We start from the raw sequence: 26,008 nt of genomic DNA, 5'->3' as shown, positions 1-26,008 counted from the left end.
CCTATTATTAGTAAAATAATGGAAGGGAAGGACTGAGCTTCAGCATCCACATTCAGCTTTCCATTTTCCAATCACTAATTGGGGGAAATTCAGTCTCAAAATACCAGGCTTAGGAATACTACCGTTGTCTTGAGGCCGCATAGCAGATTCTTGGAGAGGTGGTGATTTGCCCTGAATTGATATGAGGTTGTACAGTCTTGGAAGAGGGATGTAAATTCGGCCATGGTAGTTTGGGACTAGTTTGCATTGTCACGGGAATGTCACTGAAACCTTTTCTAGTATAAAGCTCATAGCCAGCACCCTGACTAGGTGCTGCTAACACCGTTCGGGTTCTGACCCCAAAGGCAAATCATGCCAGAAGCTCCTTGGCTGGAAGCACTTCTGATATGAGGCACAAAGGAGGCTCTCCGAGATCAGAAGAGCCTACAGTGCTTCTCACCTCAGTGGCTCTCGTTTTTCCAGACAGACGTGTTCTGTCGAAAGCTTACAAAGGCACAAGAAGATGGACTTGTGAGTCTAGATTAGCTCTCATATTCAGGGATACCCAAATCCCAGCAGTTGCTTCTTATATCCCATGTGTGCTAAAAACTCTGAAAGGTAGTTTTTCAGTCCGTGATGAGGTAAGAGTACTGTATGAAATCCATTTAACTGTAATGCACAGACCTTTCTCAGTTACATTTGCTAAAGCTCTTCTTCAGAAGACTTGTATTACCTGGGCTTGCTCCCATGTGAACCTTTCCTCGAGGCTTGCTCTTTGTGCCTGGTAAAGCGGTGTGTTCTGGTTTCAGAACCCTATCCCAGGAAATCCGGGAGTATGAATGAAGTGAGTGACCCAGAAGATGAACTGACAGACTCCCAGAAAACTAGCAAGCTGTCTGAGATTTACTCTACCACAATTCCTAGTGTGGACAGTGCTATGGAGTCCTGGGATGGCTCAGGCGTTGATGCCGGGTATGGAAGCCAAGGTAAGCCAGTGTCCCCCTTCGTTATGGGTCTCTGAGCCCATGTGAAGACAGGTGGAGCTTCCTGGCCTATCTGGAGGTTGAGCTTGAGCCGTAGATTGTGATCTGCTTGCACTTGAATGGCTCCTTGGCTCAAGCAGGGAGATGGCCTTCTGAAATACATTCATGAGGTGCTCTGAGTTGATGTGTCTGCTTTGTATTTTTGTTAGTGTGTTCCTCCTTGCTTATGTGGCACTGTGCTGTTCACAGCATTTTCAAAACTGCTACAGCACTTCATAATTCATGTAATCAGGAGAGATACTTGCCCTCTTACAAAGTATTTGGCCCATAGCTCACTTTTAATTCTCCAGAGAGGCCACGTGGGATGTATTAATCCTCTTCAGGATGTTTTAAAATGTACAAGAACTTCTTTGGACTAGAAGCACTCATTTAATTAAATAATTAAGGTAATAGTACAAGAAAGGCTCTCTAACTCTCCAGTGACTGATCAGATATATCGTGTGTCTACGAGGCCAGGCTTGTTCAGCTGTGGCTCCCAAAAGGCATATGGAATTGGGATAGAGGATGCTCTAGTCCTAGGAATAGATTTTCATTTGATGGAAAGCACTGGGAAAGTAGATATTTTAGTTCAGATTTAATGACAGGAGCTGGTGTTTGCCTGTTTTGAAACGATGCCCTTTTGAAACACCACCAAAAAAGGAAATTAGTGAAAAGACTTCTGTCCGGAAAAGAATATGAAAATAGAGGGAGATGCTCCAGAAGCGGTGTTGTGTACCGCCTTCAATGAGCTGAGCAAAGTGTGTGCCTCTATGTTTGGTGTGTTCTGACTTGGAAAGAAAAGCTCAAAGGACAGCACCGTGCTGGCGTGTTGTTTCGCAGCGCTCGTGTCTTACTACATTCTCTGCTGAAGTCTTAATTCAGTAGTGCAAATGGGACTAGAGACTTCATTAAGGAGGGATCCCCTGGCCTTCAAAATAATGCAGTCTTTCTCCATCTAATTAAATGTTAACACAAGTCGGACATTGGATTTAGCAGAGTGATTACTTTTACCAGTAAATTGAGAGTGAGTAATTGAACACAGAGCTCCTCAGAGGAGGGCTGATGCCGAGTTGCCTGATACCCAGAGAAGGCAACTTTGCTTCAGGGGCTTTCTCATCTTTCCTGGTAATTGCATTTTACTGCACAATATTGTGCTGTGTCTGGCTGGAAAGAGGAATACTAGAGGCAGCAGGATGCTGAGAAGGAAAGGTGGGCGAGATCACGGGGCCAGCAGGAGTGCAGAGAAGGCAGGATGCAGGGAGCGCTCGCGGGAAGCGTAGAGCACAGAGGTTGAGGTTTGCTCCCCAAATAGAGAGCGATGGATCAGGCACCTCACCCTTGTGCTTTTTAGTTTCATTCACAGCTTTAGGCTGAAGGAAGCAGCTCTGGGAAGGGCTTGGGCGAGGGTGCTGGGAGGCTGTGGTGGGAACGTGCCACCAGGTGGCTCTGAATCCCAAGGATTCAGTAGCAGTTCTCCCAGGGAGATGCTGGTAGAGGCAGGACTGGAAGGAGAAGGTTAAATCAATGGCACCCAGATGACAGCTGTATATACATACTCGTGGGTTCCCGAAGGTGCAGCCAGGGCAAATCTGCTTCCTACTCACTGCAGAGGCTTACGTGGAGGAACCTTGTTGCCCTAGTCCAGCAAACAGCTAATGCTGTTGTAGAGTGTTGGCAAGCATTTTTCTGGGGCTCTCTCCAGAGCAGTCTAACCTTTAAAAGCACAGAGAGGAAACACTCAGCTAATAGAAATAACAGGCCTTGGCATTTTCAGAGAAAATGCTGGCACTGTCTTGGGTATTTCCAGTGCTCTTAGCTGTTTGGGAGGTCAAGTCTTCTTTAATGATGTGTTTCTTCACTACCTCTTCCTGTTTGCTTGGCACAGCGTGTAATGGAAGCGCAGGATGTTTCTTGGAAAGGCTACGAGGATTTCTCTGAAATGTTGAATGGGCAGGAGGATGAGGGTAGGGAACTCCGAGGATTTATTGCCACTGCAGATGATACTTGCATTACTGATGAATGCTCTGTGTTGGAAGGTTTCTGTCCAGGCAGCTCCTTATGAGACCTGGAGATTTTGTGACCTGTAGTAGTGTTGGCTTTGTGTCTTGGGACTAATACCTCCTGCAGTGCGTGAAGGTCCTTGGGGGCGTATTGAAACTTGTCTGATTTCATCCTAGTGATTCATACCAATCTTCTATAGAATGCAATACAGATGAGTCTCCCGTTCTCTCAAGCAAGCAGAGTTTTTCCCTCTACTCCTTGCCTTGTGCAGCAATGTCACTGAAGCCATTTTCCACACCTTCACCAGAGGATCCTGAAGGCACTGGGCTGCAGGAAGGTCTTTGCCAGCTGCAGGAACCTGGCAGGCAGCTCTTGGGATCAGGACTGGCTCTTTCCCATGACAGTCCCTATTGCTGCCACTGATCACACTGAAGTAGGTGGCTACCTCTAGATACCCTCCGCATCATTACGCTATTTGAAGAGAGGCCATTGCATCTGGCCGCTCTGGATATGATTTCTGTGCTGTTGTCCTCTTACATCCTACAGTTTTTCCCCTGTCTCTGTTAAGTCCCAAGGACAGTTGGGAATCTAAATTAAGATTTTTTTCTAGTAGAAATTAGGCTTCCACACCCTTTAAAATTAATGGGATTGGGCATGCTCTGAGGGAGGTTTGGCAGCATCTTCCTTTTACTCTATGAAGATTCACTGCATTTTAAGGTGGCCGCTTCAATAGCACAATTTCTGTTAGGTTCTGGGTGGAAACAGGAGCAACTAATTAAGGTCAGAGTTGGCTGATGGGATAAGATGTAAGACCTGTGTCCATGGATGCAGGTAGTCCCAGGTTCACAGATCGTGGATCCATATCACAAAACTACTCAGAAAAGGGAGCAAGGGAGGAGTGGGATACTGTATGACAAGATCCTGAAACACTGGTGTGGTTAAAACAAGCAGAGGTGGGTTCCTTTTTTTTGGTTCCCTTTTGAAAGACTAAAACAGAGGCAATGTGTGATTCAGATGGCCTTGGATTTGGGATTTGGGGAAGGAGTCCCTCCTGGCTCAGTGTGATTTATTGTGTCTAGGTTTTCTAACCAGGTGGTATTCTTCTCTCTTCCCCGCTGTTCACCTTCCCTAGGTACATACATACCTCAGGCTGCTGGCATAGCCCTTCATCCGCACGAATGGAGACACAGCAGGCAGAAGAATAGCACCCCTCCGGGGGATCCCAGGAAAAATTACCCCTTCATGGATGGCAGTTTCAGTGAGGATGACTGGGACAAGCCTACCAGGTATGGAGGGGCTAGGGGAACAGAGAGATGGGTGGGCATGTTTGTGAATGAATATGTTGCTGGTGATGTTACGGGGATGGAAAGGCACCTGAATATATAATGGAGCAGATTGGTCAGCGGTGGGCAGGGCAGTGGCTTCCTGGGCTTGGCATCTTGCAGGGATGAGGAAGGGTCCTGGGGTGGGACCAGCTCCTCTGTGCCAGGTTGCCCAGACATAACTGTGGCTTCTCTGCTATTCCCAGGCCCACCTTCATGTTTGGATCTGGAACGGTCTCAGCAGCGGGGAGCACAGGCTCTTACCGCATCTCGTACTCCTGCCATGTAAAGGCCTGCAGTATATGGATAGTTTAGGTGTAATACGCAGGTACAGCCAGGACTGTGTCCCCCCTTGTTTTAGCCAGATGCTTTTGAGGGAGGATGCAGCTTCACAACAACTCTATGCCCAGAAGCCAAAAATGCCAGCCAAAGCTCTTGGTGGACCAATATGAGGTTGTATGTCTGATTTAAAATTGTGGCTGAGTCAACCCCCTGCTCTGCCAGCATGCTAGGAATCCCCGGGACGCATGCCGTGCGTGCAGAGGGGGCTGCAGCTGCCCTTGGCTTTGGGTGAAAATCCTGCTGGCTCGTTCTTCCGCTGCCCAAGCCAGACAGGTCCCTCACTGAGCCGTGCACGAGGAAAAGGCATCCTTGCTTTGTAACTAACCCTGTCCTCAACTTTCTCCAGAGTCCCCATAGTTTTGTGTGTCGTGTTGTTACTGTCAGTTTTTTTTTTTTTTTAATTTTTGTTTGTCCAAACAAAACCCTTAGAACATCTCATGGCCATTTCCACCTATTTAAAGATGATCAAACTGGCAGGAAGGCTGGCAGCGGCTGATACTTTGTTCTTGTTTTGCCTCTCAGCAAGGGCTGGCTTCACAAAGGTCGTGGATCTCTAATGGCCCTCTCAGGGAGGCTGCCGACCGCTGAAGTTAGCAAATTTGAGCTCTTGAGGCCCCAGTGTGTCCCTAATGAGAGCTCTGAACCCTGATGTCAAAGTGCAAGCGAAACGGTTCATGCCACTGAGCCCTCTTATTAGAGAGAAAAACAAAATGCATCTAGTGCCAGCTGCCTTTAGCCTGGAAAACCTGCTGACCTAGTGGTGTGAGAGCCTGTGCTGATTCATCTGAGTCCTCGACGTGTTTGTTTTATTACTGATCGGAGAGGCAAGAAGCCCTTAACTGGAAGGAAGGTTTGCCTTTTTGGAAACCTGAGAGCTGGGGAAGGAAATGAGTAAGGGGAGAGAATCTGAAGTTTCTTTTGGGGGGATTTTGGTTCGTTTCTGTAAAGTCTTGCTGAGTATTTGTTTGGCCTTTCTGCCTAAGGTAAAGGCTGGTCTTCCTCTGAAAGCTGATTCTGATGAAAGCTAGGGGGTGAATTTAAAAACAATAAGCCATGCCAAATACCTGTCTTACCAGGCAGGCTGTGAGGCCATGATCCGAAAAAGGGTGAAAGTGTGTGTGTTTGAATTTAGGCCCACCAAGAAGTCCCATTCAAACCAGCAGATGAAAAGCAAAGCGTTTGCTGAAAACTGCCCCGAATCAGGGCCAGCATTAAGAGTGATCTGGAAAAAGAAGCTATATAAATAGCCTGAGGGGTCATTATCTATTTAATTGAAGTCAAGCTTTTTTAGACTTTTACTCAAGTAAAACGTTTCAGCTTAGTTAAGTGGCTTGGGTGGATGCATCCCCCTGCCCCGTCTGCAGCGTTAATGACCTGCCATAAGCCACGCGAGGTGGTGCCAGATGTTGCACAGGTGGAGCCTTGTACGTGCAGCTACTAGTAAGACAAGTAGGCGATGCATTAGGGCCGCTCTAATGTGACTGTGCCCCTGGGCTCTCTCCCCACGACACATTAAATGGGTTTATCATGACCTCGGTTTAATGCTGCAAAGAACTTCCTTCAAGAGCTCCTGGTAGACCAAGCGCTGTAGGTCAGAGTTCTGCACAGAGCCTGGTGTGCAGTAAGCACTGTCCGAACAACGCTGTCACGTACTCCTCTAGTCTCTTTGAAGGACTTCAGCATATTTAGTTGCCATTTGCTTTAGAAGTCCAAGAAACGAGCCTGGCTTTGTGTTCAGAGACAGAGGAACTGGAACTGCTGGGGTGGGAAATTGCTGACTCCCCGGCGAGATGCACGCAGTGTTCACGTTAACGGGTGTTTATACAAGTTCGAGAGAGGTTATCTCTGTCCTTATTCTCTGTTGTAGACAGGCCTGGTGACAATCTTTACACGGCTGTAAGTGCAATGACTGTTATGTAGCAAAAAAGAGACCTACTGAATGTAACATCTCACTTCCCTGGCCATCACAGCCCAAAGAAAATGAAACTCGGTTTGTATGGGTTATACACTGACACTGTCAATATTGCTGGCTGTAGTGTGCGTTTACTTGTCCAGCCTAGGGAATCATTTTTATATACATCTTTGCATTATTTACTCTCATAGAGACCTGATGTATTTATCATTTTCTCACCATGTCTGTTACCCTCTGTGTTTTTCTCTCTCTTCTCAGGTGTTCTGTGTCTCAGATCTGAGCTCTATCCCATCAGCCTTTGTACTAACAGTCTCTGAGGCTCCTGGTTTACCCATAACGCATCCTTTTTTCTTTCACTTCTCTATTTCACCAAAGCGTCTTCCTAAACCTACAATCTTCCTACAGGCACTTTTTAATTTACCCTTTGAACTTTGACATTACTACACCAACTTAATTCTTCCTTTGAAGGACTCTTGCCCCATTAGTGAATGCATGGAGGTCTCGTATTCGGACTCTTGTCTGAAAAGTTCATATTGTTTGCTTTTGTATATGAAGACTCTTCAAGTCTCTGCTTTTACTGGTGAGACGCTTGCTGTAGCCTCGCGGCTTTCATCCCGCTGCAGAAGAGTGCTGACAATGTTTGGTTCCTACGTTACAACAGATACCCCAACCGCCAAAATGGCCTTGAGACCACTCACGAGGATAGTTTTTGGCGTGTTTTTGGAGAAGCTTTGGAGGATTTGGAAACATGCGGCCAGTCTGAACTTTTGAGGGAGATTGAGGTAAATCACTTTCCAAATTTGCTGCTGTTCTGACTGTTTTGCTCTTGCCATAAATGCTCAACTGTTTCTCCAGATCTGTTAATTGACCGTAGCATCCCTGTGCTGCCAGTGATGTGAAGAAGGGGTTGAGTTACGCTGGGGTTTAATCCATTTAAGTGTTTGTGCTAATGTCTTATTAGGCAATTGCCTACATGCACTTTTTCCATCAGCTGGTGAAGTACCCACCAGTAACTCCATGCTCCTTTTCACAATCTCTGTTGCTGGCCAGCAATCTTCATGTGGCTATTGGCAATCCTCCCCTATCCAACGGTAAACCCTCTGCTTGCAAAGAGATATTGCCTGTCAGAAGCACAGCATCCCATGGGGCCAAGCAAAACAGGCCCCAAAAAACCATAGAGACCGAAGCTTTGGCTTACTTCAAATACAGATGGGCTCAACATGTATCTTGCATTCAGCTGGCACTCTGCCGGATACCATTTCAGTAAAATGGGTAATTGGAAGCTTTACAGCCAGCCTTCCCCATGGAAAAATCTAAGAAAGTAATTGCTTCCTACAGAAATAAAGGTGTTTCCTCTCTTCACAAACCACTTTCTCTTTTCTTTATCCAAAATGCTCTGGAGGTCATGTTATTGTGTCCGGTTATAGGATGGGGAGCCTGGAATTTTAAGCTGTGAGATGCAAATAAAGGCCTCCCTCGAGACCGCCGAGCAGTGAGAACAAACCTGCACGGTTAGCCGGGATCTCTGCGCCTCCCTGCTGCAATTCGGCAAGCCAGCCTGGCTGGCGGCATGGGGCCTAGCTCACAGACCTACTCAGCCCATGGTTTGCAGCACGGGAGGAGGAACAGGGTCCAGGGAGCTCCTCTCTTTCCCTTCCTCCTGGGAGGATCGGGGAAGGCTCCATGGGTCGTGCTATCCATCACCCCAAAAATGTGGCCAGCAGCCAAGGTAGTTCCCCTGACCTCCACTGAGGTCAAGATGCAAGATGTGGGCTTGAGATGGTAGTGCTGGGCATCTCAGGCTCACGCACTCGTTAATCCTAAGTGCCACCACGTGGGGAGATCTCCGTCATCTCCCCCGTTCTGCTCACCCTTCTCCCACGCTGCTTTTGTGAACAATTACATATTGCTTAAATTTCAGAAAGAAAGGCCCTTTCAGAATGATTGGAGACAGAAAAGGAAAGTCCTGCTTTAGTCTGTCTGTGAAAGTGTTGGTGACGAGGGACTTAAGAATTCTTCTTTTCTCCTTGATCCTTAGCAATTTTAAGTGGGGGAGGAAGTTGCAATGAAATTTATTGTGCTGAAACATGAAACACAGTGTATTTATTATCTTAACTATTTAAAGAAAAGGCTGACTTAAAAAGAAAGAAAGAAAGAAAGAAAGAAATATTACAATTTCTTCCCTCGATCAGTTATCGATATCCTGAAACCAGTATGTATTTTTAGAAATAAGATAGGCAGCTGTATAAACCTTTCTGAACCTAATTTTACTAAGATGTATATACACACACACACACACTTTCTGAACTTAATATTACTTAAGAAAAAATATCACTCTGAAATTATGCATAGTAGTTTCTCTTGTGTGTAATGGCTGACAACTTAGTGTAAAAGGGTGGACTTGTTCGGCTACTGAGAAATGCCGAGATAGAGGAAAATATCTTTCTGCTAATTCTTTTTTTCCTTTGCAAGGATTTGTGGTGCAGGAATACATGGGCTTTTGAATCGTGCTGTTTTAAGGCTTTGGAGCTTTGACAGCTGTAGGAAGGTTTTAAAAAATGGAAGGAAATTTTGGAAAAAGCTGAACACCACCTAGTATTTGGTGAATTTGGCACGTTTCTAGAATGTTTGGGAAAGTTCTGGGCACAAAAGGGAAGTTGCTATGTTTTTAGCAGAATTTTAATGGGTTTCAACTCCCCTTTTATCAAACCCAAGTACCGCTAGTCTGTCTATTTAATCGTCCTGTACGAGGTGGGATGTGTGAAAAGTGATGTTCATTAGGGCTCTTCGCTGTAGCAGAGGTTTCTGAGCCCCAGCCCCTCGACTCCTGTGATTTTATAACAGTCTCAGATTGTTTGCTTGTTTGAAAATTGAACACTTCAGGCTTGACATTTGAAAAAGAATGAAAGACACCCAAAGCAACCCAATATGGCTAAATATCAGGAGCCCTGTACTTGTGAGATGCCTGACTTGTGCCCCAGGAACACTGGGGCCCAACAACCTGGATGCCCAAGGGTTAGGGAAAGCAGCTTAGGGCAAGTCCCGCCTCTGGCAAGCCAAGTGCTGAAGCTGTCTCCTGTGCTGCGTCGGCATGAGGCGCTTACCACAATGTGCCAGCAACAATTTTCCACCAGTGAAGGTGGCAGTGAGACCAGGATCATGTAGCTGAATCACTAGAGACATCCCTTGCCGGTTTGGAACCGTGAAGGTCTTGGGGAAAGCAAATTCTGACGAAAGTCAGTGACGAGCACGGGAAATGAGGCCTGGGTGAGGTTTGGATCTGACTTTGGCGTGGTGCAGCAGTCAAGTGGAGGTGTACAAATAATTGCCAACTTGAGAAAGCATTAAAAGTCCTAAAATTCACCCAGGATGCCAGGAAATTTAGTTGAGGTCCCCGAAGTAACCTAGGCACTCAAATTTACTTTCAATGGGAGCAAGGCTCCAAAAAATCTTCTTTGGGATCTTGGCCTGCAGTGGAAGTGGTTTTCATATGCATCCATAACCCAGAGGGTTACCAAAAATCCAATCACTGCAAGCTTGCTCAGTACAGTGCATTCATCTATCCTGGACTGGACATAGTCAATCCAGATGGTTTATTGTGACAGGGCTGGAAATGCTGCTTGTAACTCACTGTGTGTAGGATCACATCCCACTCTGCTGGCACTCGCCATTCATCCTATCACCCATCCTTGTCTCACAGCACAGCAAGTATGGACTCTTTAAGTTTGTCTAGCTGCCCCAAAAACTTGATTTTACCCACTAGCTAACTTATGGAAACATGCGCACATACCTCTGGCAATCCACCCCCAGCCCATGGAGTCCGGATTAGAGACAGACTCTAGTTTCTTAGTTTTAGGAAAACCAAGACATGGGGCAAAATAGCACAGGGCGGCCACAGGCTGGAGGAGCCTGGAAATAGCCCTTTCTGAGGTGCTGCTTGCACTGAACTCAAAGCACCTAGCAAACTGCTTGTAGTCCTGCAAGGACTGCATATATTAAAGACAGTGAAGGAGGCGAATGCTGTAGTAATGGCAAGCCATTTGCGGCGTGTGAGGTAGGATGGTAGCATGACCAACACAGACCTTTCCGTTCTCCTCCCCTGCTCCACAGTGCTTGTGTTTGTACGGCATGGCGTCCTGGGGGATTTCAAGGCTGTCTGAGGTCAGTGAACAAATATGCCTTGATTGGCTGTACCTTTCTGTTTGTTAATCTGCTCTTGAAGTATTTGGTAACTCGACGTCCTTCCAACGTGTGGCAGGTGTTTGAGTTCTGTCCAGACTCAAGCTGATTAAGTGGTTTTTGTGTGAAGCCCTGAAAAGTGGTAGGAAATGCACAAAGCTAAGAGTTTCCATATATTTTCCGTTCCTGTTCAGATAACATGGGTAGTGCTGACATTTTCGTACTGCCAAGAGAATTTGCTTTATTTTCCTCTGTTTCAGCTGGAAGCAAAAAGCTTGAGGGCCTTGATTAGAGATTTAATCAGTTAATATTTCCCCTGTGCACATGAACAATTGCTCTTTGGCTTGCCACATTTAGCACTGCTAAATTTCGCTATTTGCTCCCTACCTTTCCTTTTCTTTCTCCTACCTTTGGACAATTAATGGGCCTCCAGACTTTCAGAGTCTCAACTTTGAAATGATGGTTTTTGTTATGCTGTTTAAGTGGACTCTGTGACCTGGAGGCAGTTGAGGTTCCACAGGCTGGATTTCTGACTCCTTCATTAGCTTTGATCAATGTAATCTCATTAATGAAAAGCATTGCCAAATAGAGTGGAATCTACTTAGGGGCATCTTTTAATGGCTGCTATCAAGGATGACCAGGCTTAAATACTACTTAATTTCATATTTTTAACTCTGTTTTGCTCAGTGAAGGCTCCCATTTACGGACAGATAAAATTCTAATTTCTCTGCTGAATTGGCCTCAGCAGAGTCCAAGGATGGACTTCTCTGGGCTGTTACCGGCACAGTGCAACACTGAGTGAGTGGCAGCCTGGAGAAGTAGGCTGGGTAGCTGGACAGACACCATTTCTTCTGGGGAGCACCGTGGCTTGCCCATTCCCGTCTGTGCTTTTTTTTTTTTTTGTTGCCACAAGGTCCATCTCTTCTTGCTCTCTGAGCTCTCACACAGCTCAGCAGAGTGACTTTTTGCCCTTGTCCCACAGGCATCCATCATGACGGGGAGCGTGCACAACCTGGGCCTGGAGGGCAGCAAGCTGCTCATGGACTCTGTCAGCCAGTCAGGACTGAGCCCACTGAGGAAAGCAAACTCCGGCTGTGACGAAGGACAGAACGAGGGCAGCAGCTCCCCTGCCAAGAAGAACGAGAGGAATCTGGACATGAAGAAGATTGAAAAGGAGATGCAGGAAATCATGGCCCCTACCCCCCTCGAGTTTCACAAGGTCTGTGTTGCGGAGGGTTGATATGGCTGTGGCACAGCGGCACCTCGGTGGGAAAAGGTGTTGGGTTTTTTGCAATCCTGTGGAATACCCTCTTCATTCAGAGGGACCATTGGTTCCTTGCCAAAGTATTACTTGGCCCCAACCAAGATCTGCAGGAAAGGTTTCCAGAGGGTCAGGTTAACATGGAGAGACCTCTCTTTAGAGCACAGAAGAGGTATTCCTCACTGCCATGCTTAAAATAGTTCAAACCTGTATTTTACTCAATTGACTTTTTTAGATGAGATTTCCAGGGCCTGTGTTGTGTAGTTCATTAATTGGTACTGCAGAAACAGGTGAGAGAGCTGGGCGTATGTCTTCATGGAGACCCATGGACCCTTTTCCGGTAGCGTGCACCATTTAGTGGACCATTTATCCTGAGAAAAAAGTTGTGTTCCCTCCCCTTCCGCTTCATCCCCAGATGACTTTAGCGATGTGGTACTTTTTTGAATTCAGAGCCCAGTTTGCTATAGCCAGTTTAAGAGTGATGCAGGGCAATGGTAATTAGAAGGTGTAATTAACTGTAGAAGCTGCTGATGCTGAATGCAAGTAGGGAAGGGAGCTGGACAGGTTTCAGAGAATTCGATTGCCTTTTTCTTTCCTAGTGTGACTTTAGAACGAAACCTGCAGTTACGGTAGCTGGGAAAACAACTTTTTCATCTTTTATCTGCTCTTGTCCTTCAGGACATGGCAAATGGGTCTTTAAATAAAACTTCATACCTGAAGGAGGAGAACTGTGTCATTAGGCATGTTATAGGGTGACTGCTCTTTCTGATGGCGCATCTGGCACTGGATGTGTTTGGAGATGAGACTCAGGCCAGGCAGGCTGCTCTGTTGCTGCTGTGTGTCACCCTGGGCACTGCCCTACTGAAGGACTGCACATCTGTGAGACTTTCTCAGCCAAGAGCACAGTGCAGTGGTGAAATTGAAGCCTCAACAGTAGAGATGCACTCCCAGTCCTTGGAAGGCAAAGGGGGGAATATGGTGGTGACTGGGAATCAGTTGCCCTTGCCTCCCCATGGCAAGATATACTTCCAGCAGTGCATCTTTCCTTGAGGTGAGGCCAAAGATGTGTTGTCTGTGTCTGCTAGGCTTTCAAGGGAAGAGGGGTAAGGTTACCGAGTTTTTGTCCTCCGTTAATCGACACATTGATAAGAAGTTTCAGAAGAGAGCTATTGAATAAAATAGAGAAATTTAGATGTTCTGACTGAGTGGCATGTTGTCTCCACATTCAACACACTACACTGAAAATTTCCCATGAACATGTTGATTTTTCATGTGCCAATCTGGTATGCGCATGGGATACACAGTGGAAGTTGTACGTGGGAAGATGATGATGCTCATTTAGTAACGCTTGCATTGTTTGACCAGGACTGCCCGCTCCTTGGGTGAAATATAACAGCCCGGTCTGTATTGCATTATTTGCATTTCCTCCCTCAACCAAGGGAAAAGGACCTGTTGTGTGGTAGGTTATTGCCGAAGAACTTGTCCGTGTGGTCTACCTCAGCTGTTGGCAACTGGTAAATAAGGCTGAATCTATATTAGCTGCCCAGGCTGAGCCAGGTTTCCTCAGGAGACTCAAGAGCGGGACTGCTGTAGTACCACACACATCACCTGTGGTCACCAACCCTGTACATCTCCTCCTGCCTCTCCTGCATTAAAACTTGTATTCTCTGATTCTGTCCCTCTAGATGACGCTGCACAAAGACCCGGAGAGTGAAGACTTTGGATTCAGTGTGTCAGACGGCCTGTTAGAAAAAGGTGTCTATGTAAATATGGTCCGTCCGGATGGGCCAGCAGATCAGTGTGGCCTCAAGCCATATGACAGAGTCCTTCAGGTAATAAATGCAAAATGCAGTTCTGGAGGCTGGGACGGAGTGAATGAGTGGCTGAGAGGAAGAGAGAAGTGAGAACCATCCATGGCAACACTAACTTTAATGAAAGGTAATAGTTAGCCAACTAGGTGAGCACCTAACCACCAAGCTGTCAATGAGACCTGTGTTTTATGATAAGAAATCACTAGATAGCAAAGGTGGTTTGAACTGTAGACTACACCTATTCCAGGGAACGTTTCCATGCAGAGCCTGTCCCAGTCCTGCTCTTTTTGAGCTGTGGCACCTCGAAAAATAGACAAACAAAAAGCCTTGTTGCTTTCCCCCTCGCCCCAAGTCCATTTTCTTGTCATTTAAGACGGTAATTTTTTGGATGAACCAGACTGTGTTGACCAATATTTGTTCTTGTGTAGCCCCTGTGGAGTTAAGTGGTGTTCATGAAGTTCTGTGCATGCCTTTGACAACTCAGAGTTTTCTAGGAAACATCCTTCAAGCAAAGTGTTTTTCGTGGATATTTTTCTTCGAAAGATACTTGATCTGAAAATGACTGATGCAGAAACTGAATAAAAATTCTGGTCAAAAGCACAGTCTGTAGTAAATATAACTCGGGCATATCTAACTACCAGATGGAGAGTAAGAGCAGGGTGAGTTTTGGAGATTGGAGAGGAACTTTATACGGATGAAAAACGAGTATTTGATCTTTGTGGCAACTCAAGCAGCAACTGAGAAAGTGCAATCCAATGGAAAATTGCCACCATTTGGAAATGCAGATATTGTGACCATATTTGGAAACACTCAGAAAGATGTTTAGTTTTACTAATTTCTAGGCGGGGGTTGTTAGCACTAGGATTAGAGCCAATATATTATGTACATCAGGTAACTGGAGAACTGGCAGCACTGTGGGAAACCTTGTCTAAGCTTGTTATGGTCTCCAGCCAGTTGGCTGCTATACAATTATTTCTTCTCGGCTTCAAATAAAAGATGGTGCAAGAATGAACAAGAAGCTAATTAGGCTCTGGGCTGCCTTTCTGTTGAATGTTGGATGTGTCGCTCTTTGTGAGTGCCAAGTGCTCTGGGAGGTGTGCCCGAAATCCTAAATGGAGTGGAGCGGAGACTTTTGAGAGCCCCCTCTTCCACGTGCTGCACTGCACGACTTACACCTACAAGAAGACACGGCCATTGCCATCACTTTGACGTGCGCAGCTATGCTGAATGAGGACTTTGCAGACCTGGCGCAGGCATCTCCAAGCAAGAAGCACAGCTATGCATTGCTGAGGACGCTTCGCTGTGCTGCTGATTATGGGCGCACCGATCTGCCCGCAAGCAAGCTCCAGCACTGAAGGCTGGCGAAACCCCACGTCCCTGCTAACAGGCCCTGTGCCCGTCCGCTAGATGGATTAGCCAGAGCACGACATTGCGCTAACGTGACTTCTGCACTGGAACTGCCTGCCTGGTTGTAGAGCAAGCTTGTGTCTTGTCTCTCCTTGGTGGTGTGTGATCTGAAAGTTGTCATTAGTCACTTCTCTGTAAGGAGCCGGTACTGGGACCAGGGCAGCTGAACTGTGTGGGTGCTGACTGGGGCAGGGGCACACTGCCACTGTCACAGAGCCCAGCTAAGGCACTAAGCCTGGGGAAGGGTTTTGGGTGTGCGGGTTGCATGGACTCATCCAGCCCTTATCCAGTGAAGGAAGCAAAGCCTGGCCCCAGGGATTATGTTTGCCCCAAAGATGGGTGGGAAATTCCTTTCTCTCTTCCCAGCTTCCCCTCCCCCATGCAGTTTGCCAGTCCCCTCCGTCCTGGGGCAGAGCCGGAGCGGTTCTCGCAGGTGACCTAGCCTTGAAATGTGCATGAAGTTCTGCGAGGGACAGCGGGAAAAGCTCTTTCACTGCTGGAACCTGCAGAGAGGGTTGGCACTCTGAAATGTTCGTGTGGACGCGCATCCAGACTCCTCTGAAGCAAAGGCTGTAAATGGGGAGAGAACCTGTTCAATGTAATCTTGATTTACTGCCTGTAGCCTGCATAGATGCACGCCTCTTAAAGGCTGATGCTGGCCAAGCTGGCAAACAGTGGGCTAAAGACCGAGGGTCTGAACTGTGTGTGTTTGCTAGGTGCTGAGTACCCCGTATTACAGATGTAAGGCCAACAAAAACCACAAGGGCAAAAAAACCCATGGAAAATGGCAACCTTTCTCTTGTAGGCTTGAACTGGTTTTGAGCCCTGCAGAGCTTAATAGCTTTAATGCTGCCCTAGACACCCAGAGTCAAGATTTATGCCTGATCCAGACCTTTTTTCCCCTTCCCCTCCCAGTTGTTGTGGTGTTTCTTGCTAAGAAAAGGACATGCCCAGGTTGGAGGGGTCCCCACTCTCTGATCTCTTGCAAGCCTGAATCAGGGCACCCCCGCAGTGTAGTGTGTTTTCACAGATGTGGGTTTAGTGCTCGCCTTAGGTTTTCTGACTAACAAACATGGTGTTTCTGTTGTTCCTCCCCATGGCACCTCCTAAATCCGTCCCGGCAGGTAAATCACGTCCGCACAAGAGACTTTGACTGCTGCCTGGCCGTTCCGCTGATTTCTGAGGCTGGAGATAAGCTGGACCTGGTGATTAGCCGCAACCCCTTGGCACTGGCTGCCAGTGCTCCCCGGGAGGGGACCGGAGAGCTGCTGGTGCAGCCAGCCACCGGCACCGAGCCCAAACCCAGCGTGCAGACCCTCTGAGGAGTGAGCGAGCGGATGGTGCCCTTGGGCCCTGCCGTGGCTTCTGCCTAGCCGTTGTGGTATTTGGGGTGTTTTTTCCTGTTTTGCGCTGGTATTTGTACGTGCTGTGTGTACCCTAACCTGCAGGGGGGAGGTGTGTCTGCACTGAGCTTGTAGACCACCAAACGTTGCTTTGAAGGTCTGAACGGAGCTGGATGAGCATCCTGGGCTGTGGTGAACGCTGATGGTGGAACGAGCCACCGACAGCGGGTGAGAGCCCCCGCAGCCACCCCCAGCACCGGGCGTCCTCCAGTCCGGGCCTTGGCTTCCAGGGGGTGTGAGGTCAGGAGGCAGCTCCTGGCCTTGGACACCATCCCTGCCCTTACGTCTGGGCCATCCTGTAAACACACATGGTGCTATTCTTTTTCTTGTTTACTTGGTTTATCACATACAGCAAGATTGAAACGACTTTCTTTTCCTGTTGCACCCAGCTCTGCCCCAGAGCATCCCTTAAAACACTCCTGATAAATTGATTTCCGCAGCCCCTTTCGCTCCTGGTGCAGGGCTGTGGAGAGCCCTATTGAAAAGGCACTTCACAACTTGCTTGATAGTGCCTAGATGCAGTTCTTTGTCAAAAATGGATGTTTGCAGCTGCCTCCTGCCAGCCCCCACCCCGCCGCACCCACCACCCGTCGGCGGGAAGAGGCGCCTTGTCTGGCCATCGATTCCAGTGAGCAACGCAGTTTATCTGTGCTGACATGTTTCTTACGGAGCAGAAAACCATACGCAGGAGTAAAGGCCCTGAAGGTGGCCCAAATCCCTGGCCACCTTGCTCGTTTGGGCCTTATTGCCTGCAGATCTGGACTGCGTCGGCAAGTAAATAGCGGAATAGCGTCCTTAACCCGCCTACGGAGGGGCTTTCCCCGATGTTTTGGATCAATAAAACTGTGTTGTCTCCTGCCAGGCAGCAGCACAAGCAGCCCTTGGTTAGCTGGAGGTTGTCTCTTCTGTGCGCCCTGGACGGGGTCACCCGAGCGGCAGCGCCAGCGCGAGTTCCCGCGCAGCCAGTGGGATTTGGTGCTCGCCCGCAGCCTGCCCTCCTTGGCCCGTTGTCGGCCTCTCTGTGGCTATCAGCATGACGCCTTCCCGAGTCCCTGCCCTCGCCTCCGAGCTCCCGTCCTTGTGTTGACGATACGGGCGTGAGATTTGCATCGGTTTCGTGACCTGCCTGCAGCGACCTGATCAAAACGCAACCGTGGCTGCTCTCTCTTCCTCCTCGTCTCCCTCTGTAGGCAAAGTCTCCCTTCCCCGTGAGGTCCTCCTCCCCATGGCCGGCACGGCCACCCGCTCCATGTTTTACGTATTAGCACTTTATTCTGATTTTAATGCCCTAGCAGACCTTGCATGGGCCTGACCCAGGCATCTCAGCAAGGCTTGGGCACAGGAGACTCCGAGAGCTCTGGTGGCCCCTCAGCCCCCCAGGAGCTGGCGGCCACCTCCGTTGTTCCTCGCCGATCCTTTCGGTTTATCCATCGTCTCCGTGCTCGTGGTGCGTTTAGGCTATAGCGGTGTACGCGACGCGCTGTGCCGCGGCTGAGCCAGGACTAACTTCCCCAGCCGTCCTCGAGCTGGTTTCCAACTCTGCCCCTCCTCAGTAGCTCCAAGTGTCGGGGTGTTTCTTCGCAACGCGCGTCCAGCCCCCCATCCAGCTATTTGTCGTCGTAGCCATTTTCTCTTCGAGTATGCAATATCCCATACCATTGCTGCCACTACTAGATAACGTGCCATAATTGATACTGTGGAGCATTGACAGTGCGGCCGAAAGTGTTTTTATATGCAATATTCTGAGCAGCGGAAGCTCACGGGGGCTTCTCATAGGTTTTTAATGAAGACTTTTATTAAAGGCTTTAAAAAAAAAAAAGGAAGAAAAACTTGGTCCTTGTATCCCTTCCTATGCATTTTGAATGATATTAAGATGAAATGCATTACTTAAATGTGTATTTTTATCCATATATTAGAGTGTATTCCTTGTAAAGTATTTTTATATGCTAATTTTCTTATGTATCTATGAAAGCACAATATTTAAAAGTACAGCATTTCAAAGAATATTTTAGTCCTGTTTTGGACCTATTTGTAAATCTCTGTATTTAAATGGGATTGCAATGACTTTGCCTTTTTTTTTTTTTAATTAAATAAAAGCAAATGAAATGCCTTTCTCTCTGTTCCCACGTCCCTTTCTGCTAGAGGACGAAAAGTGAGGCAACGCTCTGCTTCCAGCCCTATTTTAACGTGCTTTGAGGTCAAATTTGCCCTAGAGGGATGCTGGTTATGAAGGACCTCGAGGGACCCGAGGCAGCGGGCGCGCGGGCAGCTTTGCTGGGGAGGGGGGACGGCGCCGCCGTCTGCAACCCTTCGTCCGCCGGTGGTTAACGCGGGTGTTTGCAGAGGTTGCGCCCCGCAGGGAACCGCTCGTTGCCGTAAACAGGCCTTATCGGTCATCGCTGGCCGCTGCCGACCGAGGCCGCTGGCGCCGGGCGCTCACCGAAGCCGCTCGGAGCCGGCCGCGGCGCTGGGTGCTCACGCGAGGTGGTGGGCGCGGGGGGCCGGGCGCGTGCGCCCCCGCTGCCTCCCCCGTGCAGCAGGCAAAGGTTAGCACGGTGCTGCCTGCCTGCTGTGCGCTGCCAGGCGCCTCCGCGTGCAACGCGTCCCCCCCTGCCCCGCGAAAGTCACCCCGCTGCAGCCGCCGACCGGGGCCGGCAGCCCGATGGAGCCCTTTTGCACCACCTTGCTGCTGCGCTTACATTTTTTGATTTATTTAACCGTCTGGCACGCTTCTGCAATCGCTGCCTACGCGTCAGGGAAAGCTGGCTGCAGAAACAGCCTAACGTGGGGTCCGAGGGTGAAGGCGTGCCTGTCGCCTTGCTTTCCGGCTGTGCGCGTGGTTTTGGTGTGCGCAAGCACTGGGGAGAGGCGCTGCAGCGCGTGCCAAGCGGGTGCAGGTGCTGCGGCGGCAGTGTCCACAAAGGACAAATCCAGGAATTTGGGGGGCCCGGGAAGGGGCGATGGCCGGGTCGGGGCCCTCCGCCCACGACCGCTGCGCCCGACAGCCCCCAGCGCAGCAGGCAGTGGGGCTAAGCCTCGGCGCCAGGGCGTTTCAAAAATAACAGCCACCTAAGCGTGCTCGTCTTCCTTCAATTAGAGAAATTGGAGGCCCCAGCATGGCCTCGCTGGCTTAATTTGCATCCGCCTAACCGAAAAAGCCATCGGCTAGCCTCAAATGCTCATGGCCATAAACGGCTAGCTTCCCCCCCCACCCCGTTGGGCTGTTGCGATGCATTTGGACCCACGGAGCACGCGGGGCAGTGCAGTGCCCTGGGACGGTCGAGGGGGGACCGCTAACGCCCGCCTTTTCCCTACCTTCTTGCTGCCTTTTAAGAAGGGGGACGTGGCCAAAGGGTGCTGCTAAAGGGGGGAAAAAAGCAGCACCAGCGAAGGAGTAAGGACCACCATGGGCTGGGTGAGCCCGAAATGAAGCCTTGGTCCCTCCTCCTCTGCTCCCAAATTCGTGGTTAAATCTGACTAAATATCCAGGGAACGTATTGAAGCCTGCCGACGAACCTGAAAAGTGCAGGGCCTTGAGCATTAGGTTTAAAAAATACCTGTTGTAACTATGGGGGGGCAAGTGTAAACCTAAGAGGCTTGATAAGGTCATTCAGGAATGTGCTCCAAAGTGTGTGTGTGGGGGGGAGCGTGTGTGTGTGTGTGTGTGTGTGTGTGTGTGTGTGTGTGTGTGTAAATGCACGCATATATATAGAAATAAACCACACACAGAAATGCACGTGTGCGTGTATGTGTGTATGTGTGGCAAATTTTGTGGGGGGGAAAAAAAGAAAAACCGCACTACGTAAGTCTAAAGTTCAAGTCGAGTGACTCAATCTGACAGAAGCATCTGTGAGCCTGTCTGGTTTATAAAGGAAAGTTTTATTTTCTGTTATAAGGTGATTACAAACTCATCTAAAAAAGCAAAGATGACTTAAAAATATCCATATACATTTTATTTATCTAAAAAGCAAAACAGAAACTGCAAAATACTAACATTTACCATATCCACAAAGGCTAGGGTTTTAGGATTAAATTACACTCCAGGATCTTTTTCAAATACAAATAGTCCTTCTTGGAACACACACACACACACAAAGAGTTTTAAAATGTTTTAAAAAAATTTGTAAGTTTTTTTTTTTTTAAAAAAGTTCAGCTGACGGTTTTAAGGAGACCGTCACTGGAGGACTCTCCTTGTTTCATGTGGTACTCATCACATTACTGTCGTCACAGTTGCTAGGAATTTAAATTAAAAAAAAAAAAAACCACCACTGTTTTTTTAGGCAAATACATCAAACAAGATGGACCACCTCTTATAATGTGAAGTCCCTGGAAACCGATCAGGTAAAAAATCACAACAGCACACTGGAGAAAAACAACATCCTATCGAACACGGAGCGTTTCAGAACAGTCCTGGGATGCTGCAATGCCGAGAGACCGTTGCGGGCTTCCAGCCCAGGAGCGGATGGCAAATGCACTCTACTTGCCCCCCCCTCGGGGGTTTTTGTTTTTTTTTAAGCCTCTCAACACAATTTTGCCACTGTTCTCATTTTTTTCCTTTATATAGTGAATTAAAAAAAAAAATATTTTCAACATCTCAACTGCAGAAGCAGATGCAAGAGCTTTAGAAACAATATGTATCATGCTAACATGTACTATGCTACAGGCGTGAAGCCTTCTCCCACATACACACATGCTGCCCTTTAGCTTTATTGCATTTTTTTTTTCTTTTCTTCTTCTTTTTTTTTTTTTTTTTTTTTTGGCATTTTTCCCCCACTTTTCCTTCTGCTTTCTCAAGTCCAGCACCAGCTTTGCCTGGGCTGCGTAGGGCAAAGCCGGCGGCACTGCCCAGCACCGCAGTGCCTGCGGAGCCAGGCCAGCCTGGGGAAGCACTGCACACTCGCTTTTTTTTTTGAAAACTGCCTCCAATCCGCTTCACTTTTAATCCTTGGGGCTTTGTAAAGCTTGTGGCAACTACTTTACTTCGGACAGGTTTTTCTGATTATTTCAAATGATGACAGAGGAGCAGTGCCAAGAGCACATGGCTGTATTGCGAGGCAATAGCCTAGTGATACCAGGAAGGTCAGCAGCTTTTCCAAATGCAAAACCTGTCACAAAATTTTTCACTTTTTTTTTTTTTTGGGGGGGGGAGGGTGTTTTCTTCATGTTTTTCAATCTGCAAAATTTTGACTTTTCCTTTTTTTTTCTTATTCAAATATATTTTGACTTTTTTTTTTTTTTTGGCTTATTCAGAGCATGCCTGGAGCTTTTTCAGCTCTTGTTTTAGGACTTAATTTAAATAGCCAATTTGTAGTGACAATTGCAAAAAACACAAAAAGTTGACTTCCCCCCCACCCCGTTCATTTTTTAATAGGAAAAAAACACGTTCAGAAAGTAAGTGTTTTGTTTTGCCTTTTTTTTTTTTTTTTAAAGCAGGGAACCATTGCCTGTGAATAGTTTTATTTTGGGAATGGATGGCAAGAGTAATGACCCGGTGGTGGGGCAGGAGTGAACATAGCAATGCCTAGCTAGACCTAGCATTGGTTATGTTGGGCGTCTTCCTTGAGCAAATTTTCCAGTCAACTTATATTGACCATTGATATCAATTTTTTTTTGTTGGTTTTTTTTTTTTTGGTGATCAAAGCATGCAGATTAGGAGGCCTCTTTTGCAACAGTTAGTGCCATTCTTAGGCATCCCTATTTCTTGAGTAAGGCTTGTTTGGCGCTAGCTACGGTAGGGACTCAACCCAATGAGTTTAGTTCTTCTTCAGCTTGTCTTGAGTAAAAGAAAAAAAATTGCTATTAGGCTCTGACAATTCCCAACCTTTGCTCATGCAAATACACAACTACACATGAAATCTAACCACAGGGCTTTGGATGGTGATCCTGAAGGAAGCAAGGCCAGGGCAGCCACTGGAGACCACACCAAGCTCTCCAGGAGCCCAGCGCATCCTCCAGTCCAGCCTCGAGCCTGTCCCTCTCAGTGCAGCCCTAGTCTCGGCCGGTGTCATCACAGCCCCCCGCTCCCCCCCCCCCCATTACAGCCCCCCCCCCACCCAGCATGGCCAATTTAGAATAGGCAGTTTGGGCTCCCCAGCAGGTAGGCTCGCTCTTTCTTTGCAGATGAGAAGTGCCTGAACTTTCTCAATCCTCATCCCAGCTAGGTCTGCAAAACCTATAGGCGTAATTTGCAGCCTAGAAATAGAAGCAATGATGTCCCCAATGATGACCCACTTTTGTGGCTGGGTGGGTGAGTGGGTGGGTGGAAGACTTCACATAATATTCTACTTAAGCACAGATTTATTTTTTTTTAACTGAACGTGAGCAACTTGCATTGAATCTCCTGGATATGATGTCAGGGTCATCTTTCTTCCAAGTGTACTTGAACTGCTTAGCTAACTTGTCCACTCCATTCAATACACAGCTTATTTAACACTTTATATACACTATGCCTCTGCCTGTGATCCTGCAGTGACCACAAGACGCAGAAGCTAAGAATCGGTTATTCAAAATGTTAAAGTCCTCTGGTGGAGCTTTGCCGTTGGTAGCAGCAGGTAGGCGCTTTGAACCCAAACGTGACAAGCACGACCTCACCAAAACTGTAAGGCTCCTTAGCAAAGAAAAGCAGACTTGAGCGGAGACCGGTAAAGGGCCTAGCGAATGGAAATGTCCATCTGTCTGCAGATCTACTTGAGTTGTCTAACAGCGCAACAGAAATGAGGAACTGGGAGTATCTGCAATTGAGAGAGGAGGCTGCACGCCAGACTGAACATGAGCTGGTGCTCCAGCTAGCTGCCGCAGGTGCTATCTGGATGGTGGCAAAAAGGCTCTGCTGATGGGTTTTTGTGTTACAATGAGCAGAAGGTTGCGAGTTTCTTTCTCTTTTCCTCCACTCCCCAAGAGCAGTGGGAAAAATCAGTTTTCCTGCTCCACCTCCTCTTCCAGCAGACCCTTCCTAGCTGCTAACTCCGCGCCACGAACTGCTTTGCTACTGCAGGTCCAACACCGGCATTGCTTTGGATGGAAAAAACAAAAAACAAAAAAAAAAACCCAGCCGTTTGGCTTTTATGTTTTCATTTCTAACACAAGAACAAATCCATTGTGGACCTAGTAACTCACACTTTTGAGAGAGGACTTTTCTAAGTGTGGGGATCTGTTTTTGGACCAGATGAAAAGGAAAACTACAGATAAAAAAGGAAAACGAGAACAATAACAACAACAACAATAATAAAAAACAGTTCTATTTATGAAATCATACTGTTTAAATACCGAAATACAGACTACTGGTAAAGTCCCTTACAATAGATGCCCATTCAGTGATATCATAACTAGTGATAGGTGAACTGAAAACAAACTGAAGTTTGGAAAGTTGAGAACGATAAGGAACAGGTCTGAGAAGCTTGTGGGATAAATGTTCCCCTTTACATTTCTAGTATCTCCCAATTTCAGTTCAGCTGAAAATAAATACTGCTGAAAACCTGCCATTTCCAGTCTCAGAAGAACCTGTGAACACAAAGATGCATGAACTATGAAAAAGTGTGGCTTTTTGTTTTGTTTTATTCTGGTTTTAAACTCAGTGAGATTTGGTTCTAAAGATTTCATGCCAAAAGCCAGACTAATTTCTCCCTGGATCCAAACCAGTTCATCTATGACTAGTCATGATATTTTAATATAGAGTTCCTCATTTACATAAAACAGGTAAAATAGGTCACAAAAGTTTAAACAAGTTAGGAAAAAAAAATCAGTTGTATTTGCAATCATAAATAGGTAGAAAATACAGACCTTTTTTTAAAAAAATTATTTTTAATGAATTTGGCAGCAGATCATGTTGAAATGCAAATTTATCACCAAGAAAAAAGTTCAGAAAAAAGTGTTAGAAAAAACCAAAACTGTTAAAAAAAAAAAAAAGTGAACGTGCTCATTGGGAACTCAAAACCCAGAGATTAAAAAAAACCCTTATTTTTTATTTTTTTTCTGGAGGGGAAGGAATTGGGGAGAGGGACTATTTTCCCAAAACAATGATTTAGTCACGCTTCATGAATCCCGGCCCTTCTTTGCAGCCATGCTAAAGAGCACAGCGGGGCCAGAGAAGTTACATAGCGAACGTTTCAGTGAGGTTGTTGCATATGTGCAAGACTTTTTTTTTTTTCCTTTCACTTGGTACATGGAAGCGACTGATTTGAATGGCACAGTTTATATCGAAATGGGGCTGGGTTCTGGTTCTCTATTAGTTGTACTTTTAAAGGTGCAGTATTAGCCCTCTGGTTCTTAACGCAAAGATGCTCTCCACGAGGCGGGAGATGGCTCAATATCCACCTGACTTACCAGAGACATTTTTCATGTAGCCAAACCATTTTTCCTTTTTCCCGAACTAAAGTTTGTCTCAGCTATGCAGCATGAAACTAATGTGCAAACAAATCTCAAATGCAGATGTATGACAGTGTATCAAAAACAACCAAACAAAAAATCAAGCGTCAGTGTTTCCCCTGCACTCCCTAAACCATTAATTTAGACTCCTTACCTGCTACTCCCATCTTAACCAGGGAAGCGTGCCTGCTTACTGCAGGCACGAACTGCAACGCCAGAATGAGAGTCCGAGTCAAAGCCCACTACGAGAGTTACCTTTCATTCCACTTTTGTGCCTTTGACAGCTAAAGGTTTTATTAAAAGAAAAAAAAAAAAAAAGCAAAATTTCTCCAGTGAGATTCTCAAGGCCTTGGGATGGCTCTTGCCACTGGCCCAGAGGTAAAATATGATAATTGTCATCGCCAGCTGTGAAAAAGTTTAATCGATAACAATAACCAGAAAAGAAAACAAAAGCAACACTGCAGTGGCTAATTTCTTTCTGCAAGTCAGTTATCTGATTTAAAATATGCACAAATTCAAATTAGAAAAAAAAATGGAAAAAAATGTATAGATGCAGCCACTTTTGGGGTTTTCTTTTCTTTGCTTTTGGTCCATCTCTTAGATTTAAATCACTCCTCCTCTTTTACAGTAATACCAAGTTAATCAACAAGTATTTGTGCTGATGTGGCCAGTTAGTCCATGGCATATTAAAGAAAAATAAAACTACTGCATAGGAATGTTAAGAACTGGATATGTTCCTGTTTGAATGACAAAACCCACCCTGACAGCCTAAGCTGACAGTAGAATAAGCAGATACAAACTCTTGTTTTTATCAAGCACGTCCTCTAGATACCTTTGGATGGCCTAATTGTGGTATCATAAGAAGAAAAAAAAAATTCTCCCTCAAATACAATGCCCACTAGAAAAGGCAGACTTTCTCCAGAAAAACCTGTTCCCAGCACAACTTGCTCAAGTTTAAAGAAAACAGAAGGAAAAACAAATACAAAGGGGAGAGGAGGGGACTGT

At 46.8% G+C, this 26,008-nt stretch overlaps 2 protein-coding genes across 21 annotated transcripts in view; one reads left to right on the top strand and one right to left on the bottom strand.

Moving 5' to 3' along the window:
- Positions 1-18,746, top strand: part of GRIP2 (glutamate receptor interacting protein 2) — a 306,845-nt gene extending 288,099 nt beyond the window's left edge. For 7 of the 10 annotated variants that reach the window (XM_068907123.1, XM_068907122.1, XM_009669298.2 and 4 more), the window contains exons 19-24: positions 789-965; positions 4,135-4,288; positions 7,240-7,360; positions 11,740-11,976; positions 13,704-13,850; positions 16,361-18,746. In XM_068907123.1, the coding sequence (XP_068763224.1) occupies positions 789-965; positions 4,135-4,288; positions 7,240-7,360; positions 11,740-11,976; positions 13,704-13,850; positions 16,361-16,558 (1,034 nt within the window). In that variant the 3' untranslated portion in view covers positions 16,559-18,746. Of the gene's footprint in view, positions 1-788; positions 966-4,134; positions 4,289-7,133; positions 7,361-11,739; positions 11,977-13,703 lie in introns of those variants that run through there. The other 3 variants (XR_693324.2, XM_068907125.1, XM_009669301.2) reach the window with 3 other exon arrangements.
- Positions 18,747-23,861: 5,115 nt separating this feature from the next.
- Positions 23,862-26,008, bottom strand: part of SLC6A6 (solute carrier family 6 member 6) — a 54,965-nt gene continuing 52,818 nt past the window's right edge. For all 11 annotated transcript variants that reach the window (XM_068907260.1, XM_068907263.1, XM_068907265.1 and 8 more), the window contains one exon: positions 23,862-24,139. In XM_068907260.1, coding sequence (XP_068763361.1) covers positions 24,130-24,139 — 10 coding nt within the window. In that variant the 3' untranslated portion in view covers positions 23,862-24,129. The remainder of the gene's footprint in view (positions 24,140-26,008) is intronic.

This window comes from Struthio camelus, chromosome 14 (assembly GCF_040807025.1).
Source record: "Struthio camelus isolate bStrCam1 chromosome 14, bStrCam1.hap1, whole genome shotgun sequence".
Classification (NCBI taxonomy): Eukaryota; Metazoa; Chordata; class Aves; order Struthioniformes; family Struthionidae; genus Struthio; species Struthio camelus.
Note: the sequence above shows the minus strand (reverse complement) of the source record. Positions and strands in the feature narration are given on the sequence as shown.